Source organism: Juglans regia, chromosome 16 (genome assembly GCF_001411555.2).
Source record: "Juglans regia cultivar Chandler chromosome 16, Walnut 2.0, whole genome shotgun sequence".
Classification (NCBI taxonomy): domain Eukaryota; kingdom Viridiplantae; phylum Streptophyta; class Magnoliopsida; order Fagales; family Juglandaceae; genus Juglans; species Juglans regia.
This window is the reverse complement of record NC_049916.1, coordinates 26571830-26582036: the sequence shown is the minus strand read 5'-3', so window position 1 is coordinate 26582036 and position 10207 is coordinate 26571830. Positions and strand designations below refer to the sequence as shown.

General features: G+C 33.3%; 1 protein-coding gene across 1 annotated transcript; it reads left to right on the top strand.

Moving 5' to 3' along the window:
* The first annotated feature begins 2635 nt into the window (after positions 1-2635).
* Positions 2636-9970, top strand: LOC109013425. The gene is made up of 14 exons (XM_035686258.1): positions 2636-3094; positions 3743-3805; positions 3918-4034; positions 4268-4523; positions 5415-5573; positions 5732-5883; positions 6021-6252; positions 7793-7998; positions 8093-8155; positions 8276-8392; positions 8496-8751; positions 8875-9033; positions 9155-9306; positions 9398-9970. Exons 1-14 carry the CDS (start codon positions 2901-2903, stop codon positions 9669-9671), a joined length of 2400 nt encoding a protein of 799 aa, XP_035542151.1. The 5' UTR covers positions 2636-2900; the 3' UTR covers positions 9672-9970.
* Positions 9971-10207: the final 237 nt, after the last annotated feature.

The following is a 10207-nucleotide window of genomic DNA, read 5'->3' as shown; positions in this document are numbered from 1 at the left end:
TTATGGGAAATAAATAGCTCAGTCCGAATTAGTCATTTTTTATTTTATTGGTCTAAAAGATTGATGATACCTTAGATTTACTCTATAATAAATTCATCTTTACAATCTAAAATACTACTTACCATATTAAGGTTAATATATCAGTTGTTGGTTATTTTTATGGTATTTTTTTGTGGGTAAAGAATTTCTTTTGAAAGATTAATCATTCACCAATAACAAAAGGAAAATGAGACGACGTGGCATCCTAATGACAAGTTGAAAGGGTACTCCAATTAATTTGATTAAAGCAATTAGTGGTAATTAATTACTGTAAATTGGAGCATGAACTATGAAGAACTGGAACTTCCCAGGTCATTATAAAAACAACTCAATTAGCAAAAAAAACCCTAGAAACCTAGTAATGCACAAAACGTGACTTAGCACTTGTTTGGATTCGAAACTCACATCAATTCATTTTATCTTATTATTATAATTTTTTAAATTTACACACAAAATATAATAAACAATTCAATTTTTTTAAATTTTAAAATAATAATTATATTAAAAATAATATTTTAATAATATTTTATTCAACTCATTTAAAACCATCTCAACTCATCTTTAAATCTAAATGGAACCTTAATTAAGCCCATTGATAATCATATTTCTTGTACAATACCCACTTAAGATTGGAGCACTCCCAATGAATTTTGTAAAACCCATTTAATTTTATGTAAAATTTGAAGATAAATAGCTCAAAACTACCTACAATGGATCTTGAATTTTTAAATCTATTTTCTATTTTGTTATAATGTTCAGTTATATGTAACGTGAACTTTACATAAATATAAAAATATTTTATTTATTTTTTCTTTTTTGATATACTTCATCTCCCACAATAATTTATCTTTCCTTATATTTTTTTCCAGCAAACTATTAAGTAATATAACATTTAAATGATATAAAAATAAATAAATAAATTGATATAATTATAAAAGTTAATATATAAAATAAAATAAATATATTTTAAAAGGTAGGATACATGAACCTGCATAGGGAGTGCTCACGCATGTACAGTAATGAACAAAGTGGGTTTTCTTTTCTCTTCCTCATTCGCCTTTTGTAGAAATGTTTTTGTATTTGTCACGTTGCTAGCTGCAGATCATACGTACGTCTCTCTCACGTCAATCAACTTCATGAATATCAGAACAATCACTTAATTAAAATAAATAAATAAAAATCCTTAAAATAGGATAGTACTTCTGGAAAGATTCAATTCATGACCTTGAAGATAAATAACAATAACAATATATAATATAATCAGAAAAAGTGAGATAAAAAAATTAAAAATACAAAAATGGAGAGGCGCCTAATATTTCATGATCATCATGTGATAAATTAGTCCCATGCATGCAACAATCTTAATTTATTTCACATTAAATGACTGAAATATTTACACATCAAGTACATGATTTACGTTAAAATATGAATATTTAAGTGATAAATATCGAAGTATGACAAAATACCAAACATTTCTTTTAAAATGAGGGACGCCCGCTATATAAGATGACAATAAATTTTATAAAATTAAACTTATAAATTGACATAATTTTATGTAATACGTTAAGTATATTTTATAATTATAAAAGTAACTTAATAATTTACAATTTGATATATTAAGTTAGGTCTATTTCCATATACGAGGTGTTGGAGATCACTCATTTAATTGCATGAAAACGAAGTACATATGCCAACTCGTAGAAAGAAATTACAAAATAATTCGTTGTTGTTCAATTAGCCACAAATAATTCGCTGCTGTGGGGTTTCCGCATTGTACGTCCAGGATCAGGGGGATATATATATATATATATATGGAAAATCTATATATTATTTTAATTATCTCACTTTCATCTTATTAAGTATGATAAACATATTATCACTATTAAATAATTATTTATTATATATTTTTTTATAATTTAATAATAATAAATATGTCACATATTATTTAATATGATTCAAATTAGAAGAATGTAATATATAGTATTACTATATATAAGATGTCTCAACATGATATGAACGTGTGTACGTGCTAGCTAGGAAGTACGTATGCATGAATATATTGGATTTCTTTTTAGCTGTCAGCTGTGTATGTATTTGCAATGCATAAATATATAATTATTTATTGTGAAATTTATTATAATTATTAAAGAGCTCAAAATAAAATATAAAAAAATCTCGTAAAAATAAATAAACAATATGACATGATTTATATATTTTAAAATATTAAAATTATTTTTATAATTTAAAGTATGTTTTTTTTATGTTAACAGATGCAAGAGACTTAGAATTATTTTATTTTATTGTGGACACTTACGTATTAACACGTAAAAAAATAATTTAAGCTAGTTTGGATATATAAAAACAATGTGTTAAATGGAGACAATGAACTCCACCAAGTCTGACCGGCGCACCAAAGCATTTCTCTATATAGAAATCGAAGACACCTCAGTAGACACACGGGGCGTCTCTCTAGTGGGAAAAAACCATAAGCATATGTGATGACGTACGTACGTACGTGAGAAGTGCGTTTTCAAGCTCTTTGCAATAAATTCCCCTCCCCTCCCCCCAACAAATCTTCACACTCCTCGACACCTAGCTAGTTCTCTTCCTTCCACACACTCTCTCTCTCTCTCTCTCTCTCTCTCGCTTTCTTTCTGGACTTGAAAACCCCTACATACCCAAGATCATCTAGTAATTTTCTTTCATCTCTCAAAAACATCTGCTTGCCATTTTGTCTTATTTTGTCTCCAACTCCAACCAACAAGCAAGAAGGTTTCTTTGATCTTCTGCTAGCTAGGAAAAGTTGGTGTTGGGGGCAGGCCAGCCGCAGGGATTGATATAATTTAATTGTGTCGACAGAAATGGAACGCATTTGTGATTTAGTGCATGAGCTGAGGCCAGCCTTGTTAATGGTGTTGGTTCAGCTTTCATTTGCAGGGGTCAATGTGTTCTACAAATTGGCCGCAAACGATGGAATGAGCTTAAGGATTATTGTTGCCTATCGCTTCGTTTTCGCAACAGCTTTTATCGTTCCTCTGGCTCTCGTTTTTGGAAGGTAATATATCTATATATCAATATAATAATAATAATAATAATAATAATAATAATAATAATACTGACTCGTTCGTACATGTTTTTCTTTTGATCTTTCTGATCGATCTCTCTTTATTTCTTCAAAAGCAATCGATGTGATTGTGTTTCATCAGTACCATGCATTCTTGTTTAATGCTCTATGCTGCATGCCAAGTATTATTTTCTTTTCAAAAGCCATCAACAATATGCATGTTTGATTTTTATTTATTCATTTTGTGCTCTTATTATATATATCTTTCCCGTGCACTTCCAAACACTTTCTCTGCATGGGTGTATGCTTTCCATAATGGCGCTAGCTGCTGACAGAGAAGTTTGAGAAGGATCGAACCACATGATTGAAATTTCACAAACTCTAAAAGTGTGTGTGTGTGTGTGTGTGTGTGTGTGTGTATATGGTGTAGATCACCCCCAGTGGAATTAGAGTTTGGGACCTATTTTTGAAAGAGATGGAGAGAAAAAACTTAAATAAGACGGCTACTTTTGAAGAAACCAGACCCCTTGTAATGAAAAATAACAGCAAGAGAATAATAATAGTTGGATGCTTTCATTAAAAAATGGTAAGGATCCGGACGCTAATTAGTACGTACTAATTGAATACGGGTTTTTGCAGGAAAAGTAGGCCAAAGCTGACTTGGGTAGTACTCTTCCAAGCATTTCTTTGTGGGCTATTTGGGTAAGTTGCATGCAATTTCATGTTAATAATATTATTTAGTTGGTTCTGATCTAATTAATTTGCAGCTACTGATTTAGTTATTATATATCAATGGCTTCCTAATTGCATGCAGGGGTTCATTAGCTCAAAATTTATACATTGAGAGCCTAACCTTGACATCAGCAACATTTGCTTCAGCCATGACTAACCTAGTTCCAGCCATTACCTTCATCCTGGCCGTCTCCTTTGGGTCTCTCTCTCTCTCTCTCTCTCTCTCTCTCACACACACACACACACACACATCGTGTGCAATACAACATCAGGCATCCACTTCAGTAAATAAAAAAGTTAAAAAGCTGGCATGCATTATATGATGATCATCTGTTGATCTGAAACATTGAAAAACTAGCTAGTGATCAGAGGTTCATGTGGATCCGGATTTTAAATGGAATATATATATATATATATATAATATATATGCAGGTTGGAGAAGCTGAGTCTAGGGTCGGTATCAGGGAAGGCAAAAGTGTTGGGAACATTAACGGGAATAGGTGGGGCGATGCTCCTCACTTTCTATAAAGGAGCAGAGATCAACGTATGGTGTACTCACGTTAACCTTCTGCATCACGGCGAACGTCAAACCAAACACTTGGCATCCCCAAGATCAGAAAATCGCCTTTTGGGTGGTATTTTGGCTATAGGAAGTTGCTTCTCATACGCCTCCTGGTTAATTATTCAGGTCAGCATCATATATACAACATATTATATTTTATATATATATATATATATCTTTTCTTTTTAATACACCTAACGTTAAGGTTGGATTTGGATACAAAAGTTTTCTCAATTAATTTCAATTTATTTAATCTAATCATTACAATTTTATTAAATTTTCACATAAAATATAATAAACAATTCAATATTTTCAAATCTCAAAAAAATAATAATATTAAAAAATAATATTCTAACAATATTTTATTTAACTTTCAACTTAACTCATTCATCTTAACTCACTATCCAAACTTCTCATAATAGATTCTTCTTGTCTAGCTAGCAATCGAGATTTTTAAAAATATCACTTATAAGGGCTTGTTTGGATATAGAAACAATCTCATTTTATAATTATAACTTTTTTAAATTCTTATATAAAGTATAATAAATAATTTTATTTTTTCAAATCTTAAAACAATAATAATATTAAAAAATAATATTCTAATAATATTTTATTCAACTCATGATCTAAAATCATCTCCTCTTATCTCACTATCCAAACGAGTCATAAGTTACAGCCACAAGTGACCGATATTGTTATAAATACAAAAAGATTTTATAAAAGTAAACTTACATATTATATATTATATCTATTTTATAATAACAATAATTTTACAATCTCACGTATTAAATGAAATAAATTTTTATAAAATTCATTTTACAAAAGCATTTCTCTAAATTATAATTAGCACATGACGTGATCGAAAGACTTTTCTGACTGTAAGTCATAGATATGTGTTATAAAATGATTAAAGAAATTAATCTACGCCAATTAATTAAGTTCCGTTAATCCATCTTTTTCTTCCCATGCCACTTCAAACAAATTACTGATCATTAACTGATCATGATGTCAAAACAGGCAAAAATGAGTGAAACATATCCATGTCACTACTCAAGTACAGCGCTAATGGCTGTGATGGGAACAATCCAAGCTGCTGTTTTTGCTCTATGCACGGAGAGGGATTGGAATCAATGGAAGTTGGGCTGGAACATCAGGCTACTTACAGTGTCTTACTCGGTATATACTTTTTTGATGGAATCTTGTGGTTAATTGCAAGCTACCCATGTCAATTCAAAAACATTAAAAAAAAAAAAAAAAAAAAACTTCTGTCCCATTTCTGGTCTGATCTGAGAATACGTACGTACGTACATATATGTCGATTTCATTTGTTGCAGGGTATCGTAGCTTCTGGGGTTATGGTAACTTTGATAGCATGGTGCGTGCACATGAGAGGTCCTTTATTCGTCTCCATCTTCAGCCCTCTAATGCTTGTTTCAGTTGCCATCATGGGGTCTTTAGTACTGGACGAAAAGCTGCATCTTGGAAGGTACGTCGTACGTCGTCGATCGTCTTTTGGGTTCATTTATTAGCTAGCTAGCTCTACTATCCATATTATTTATTTTGATGATCTTTTGAGTTATGATTTTAATTTGACGTTGTCTTTCAAAACGACATCATGCGCAGCATATTAGGAGCCGTGATGATTGTGTGCGGGTTATACGTGGTGCTGTGGGGGAAAGGCAAAGAGATAAAGAAGATAACTCAGCTAGCACCGGCCTCCAAAAGCTACCGAGAATCTCATCACCATGAATTGACCGATATTAATGTAATCACGTCTCCAAGGGATGACGACGTTGAAAATAACAGCCCTATTAATATTGCAAACATGAAACCCGAGAGCCTGCATCCAAACATCTAATGCGCGCGCGATACCTCCTATATATATATATATATATATATACACATCATGCATGCATGGCAACTCATTGGAAATGGGGCATACATGCATGCATGCATGCATGATCGAAGAAGAAAAAATGAAGAAACGGAGGCCGGGGGGTCGACACGGGGAAGACATGGAGAAACGATGATTAATTAATGTTATAGGATTCAGATTTTTTCTTTTTTTTTTTTTTTTTTTTGTTCACGTTTATAAGGAACAATTTTGTTTAATTTGCTGTCTCTTTCTGAGAAAACAATTGGGCAATGAGATCTACAATTTGTTTTATATATAGATCTAGTACTATATATATATAGCTATCAAAAACTTAATTATATATATATATATATATATATTATCGGGTGTGATATAATTATTATTTTTAAAAAGCAAACTGTAAATAAATTAAACAGTACCATTACTTAATCTGAACTAATTAGTCAAGTCCCGTACGACTATATAGTCATACTTTATATAGAAAAGAAAATGTTAAATATAATTAAGAAAAATTTATTTCAGTTATTAATTTGTGAAAATTATAAAATTTTAATTTTTTAAAAAAATAAAATAAAATGAGTCTAGTGCAACTATTTTTTTTTTAAAACAAAGAAAACTGTATTAACTTCAAACTTCAGGAATTACATTACTAAAATCTGGACTTAAATCCAGAACGACACTATCCTCATCAAAAAGAAGAGAGGATTTAGCTAAACTATGAGCTAGATGGTTTGCACTTCTCTTAACAAACAAAAACTTCCAGCTAGAAAAAGTAAAAAGCTGCAGTTGAGTATCAGATAACACCATCCCTACTCTATCCCATCTCTCAACATGAGAATTAAGGCCTCTTTACAACCTGGGATGAATCTCCTTCAAAAAAGACATAGTTCATTCCTAAATCAGCTGCCATCATAACTGCTTGAAAGGCACCAAGTGCTTCTGCCAGTAAATAATCATTAAAACCAGATTGATTAATTTTTTTTGTAGCCACTATGTTGCCTCCATGGTCTCGAACAACTATTCTCAATCCAATCCTGCCCTTCACCTCAGAAATAGCTGCATCCCAATTGATTTTCAAGAAACCTGTAGGTTGAGGAGTCCAATTCATCACTTGTGTACCTCTAATATCAGTTCTAGACATTGAAAAGCAATAACTTTAGTATTATTGCATGCAAGGTGACCTTTTTCATTTGGCTTTATCGAAGACAGCGTCTAAGCATGCGGAACTGATAAAAATGGCTGTTTCAAGATCTGTCAATATGTTGCGGCCCCACTAATCACTAAACCATGAGAACTGAAGCTAGCTTACATACTTTGAGAACCCAAAGACTCGGCACTTGTCAATAGGCAACCATACGTGGAGGGGCTGCATGCACTGGAAGTGTGGAAGTGCCGTGGGAACATAGCTCTCTCTCAGTACCCATGATTCAGGTGCCTCTACAACAACTCTTCACATTCTGGCCAGAGCGCTCTCTCTCTCTCTTTCTCTCTCTCTCTCTCTCGTTTCACGTATTTATAAATTAAGATGATGGGGCGCTTATGTAATGTAATACACAGTTCGAGGGCCGGGATTGTAATGGTAGCAGTTCAAATGGTAAATACAGGGTTAAATATACTGTATAAACTGGTGGCAGAGGATGGATCAGTGAAACTGAGGATCCTTATTGCCTATCGTTTTTTGTTTGCCTCCACCTTCATGGTTCCTCTTGCTCTCATCTCTGAAAGGTAGAGAACTACTGGCATTAATTTCTTCTATGTTTTGATGATTGTTTTCTATCTGCATGCCCATCTAAACAGCAGTACTATTGGCACATGGCAGGAAAAACAGGACAAAGCTGACTTGGGCAGTACTCTTCCAATCTTTTCTTTGTGGGCTATTTGGGTACGTAGGTTGCATTTTGCACACATCATGATTTTTTCGATATAATTAAGGATAATTCCCAGCTGATTGATTTGCAGCAACTCAAGTAATCTTATGTCAATGAAACCTTAACTATTGCAGAGGAGTATTAGCTCAAAATTTATATGTTGAGAGCTTAGCCTTGACATCAGCAACATTTGCTTCAGCCATGACCAACTTAGTTTCGGTCATTACCTTCATTCTGGGTATCTTGTTCGGGTATACATGATCTCTTAATTCCAACTAATTACCAGTGAAATTGCTGCATTTTTGTATCACACGTACATTAATAATAAGATTTGTTTGCATTAATATCGAAAAGTTTGAACAGGTTGGAGAGGCTGAATCTGGAGAGAATAGGTGGGAAGGCGAAAGTGTTGGGAACATTAGTGGGAATAGGTGGAGCAATGGTCCTTACTTTCTATAAAGGTACAGAAATTGACATATGGTCTACTCATCTTGACCTCTTGCGTCACGACCAACATCAAAGTGAAGTCCGAAAATCCCAAAATCACATTTTGGGTTGTATTTTGGCTTTAGGAAGTTGTATGTCATCCGCCATGTGGTTAATAATTCAGGTGATTAAACAGTAATTAACATATATATTACTTTTTTGACTCGAGAAATGTAGCCCAAGTTTTGTTCCTTCTTTCTTTTGCTTCCCACTCAATAGAAACTGATGATTAACTTGCTAAACACAGGCAAAAATGAGCTTGGCATATCCATGTCACTACACAAGCACGGCTCTAACGTGTGTGATGGCAGCAATCCAAGCTGTTGTTTTTGCCCTATGCATGGCGAGGGATTGGAATCAATGGAAGTTGGGCTGGAATCTCATGCTACTTACAGCTTCTTATTCGGTACCTTTTTTTTTTTTTATGGATTTATGTACTCTGCAACACCCTTGTGAATGCAAAAACACTAAAATCCTGTCTGTTTCAGATCTCAGTATGTATATGTTAACGAGGCCTTGTGCTTTAGGGTATCGTAGCTTCCGGGATTATGGTTACTTTGATTGCTTGGTGTGTACACATGAAAGGCCCTTTGTTTGTCTCCAGCTTCAACCCTCTACAGCTTGTTTCAGTTGCCATCATGGGTTCTTTAGTACTGGATGAAAAGTTGCACCTTGGAAGGTCTCCTCAGCTCTATGCATCAAATAAACTTGAAATTCTATTACCAATAATTACTTTCACAATTGTGAATCTGTTTTTGAAAATGGAACAGCATACTAGGAGCCGCGTTGATTGTGTGCGGGTTATACGCAGTGCTGTGGGGTAAAGGCAAAGAGATGAAGGAGATTTCTAAACTAGTATCCTCAGAAAGTTCCCAACGGTCTGATCAGTTGATCGATTTTATTGTCAAGTCTCCAAAGGATGTCAGCATAAGCAGCGGCAGCGGCGACATCATGGCCAGTACTAGTCCAGATAGCCTGTCAGCCTCTAATGCCCGTATAGATGGCAACATTAACTCATTGGAAAAGCATCATGAAGAAAAATGAACAAAGTAACACATAATATGATCTCTTCCTAAAATATTAGACACCCTCAATTTTCAATCTGCAACAATTATATTACAATATATCCGATGTAGAGAAACGAACAATAATTCAAATTAAAGTTTTTATTATAAGCTGTAAATGGCTGATGCCTGTGTGGATGGCATCATTGCTTCCCAATATGAAAAATATGTGAATCGATTTTGTTCAGAAAATAGGTCTTAGGACCATTAAGGATGCGTTTAGATGTTGAACTGAGCCAAGTTCTTTATGAATATCAGTGAGTTGAGTTGGTGGAGTAAGTTATGTGGAGTCCATTTAAAATGAGTTTAGATGTTTTTGGACGTTAAGATGGGTTTAAAACTATTTATGAAATATTGACAAAGATGTTGAACTGAGCTGAGTTCTTTATGAATATCAATGAGTTGAGTTGGTGGAGTAAGTTATGTGGAGTACATCTAAAATGAGTTTAGATATTTTTGCACGTTAAGATGAGTTTAGTACTATTTATGAAATATTGACAAAGGTTGTGGGTTCCA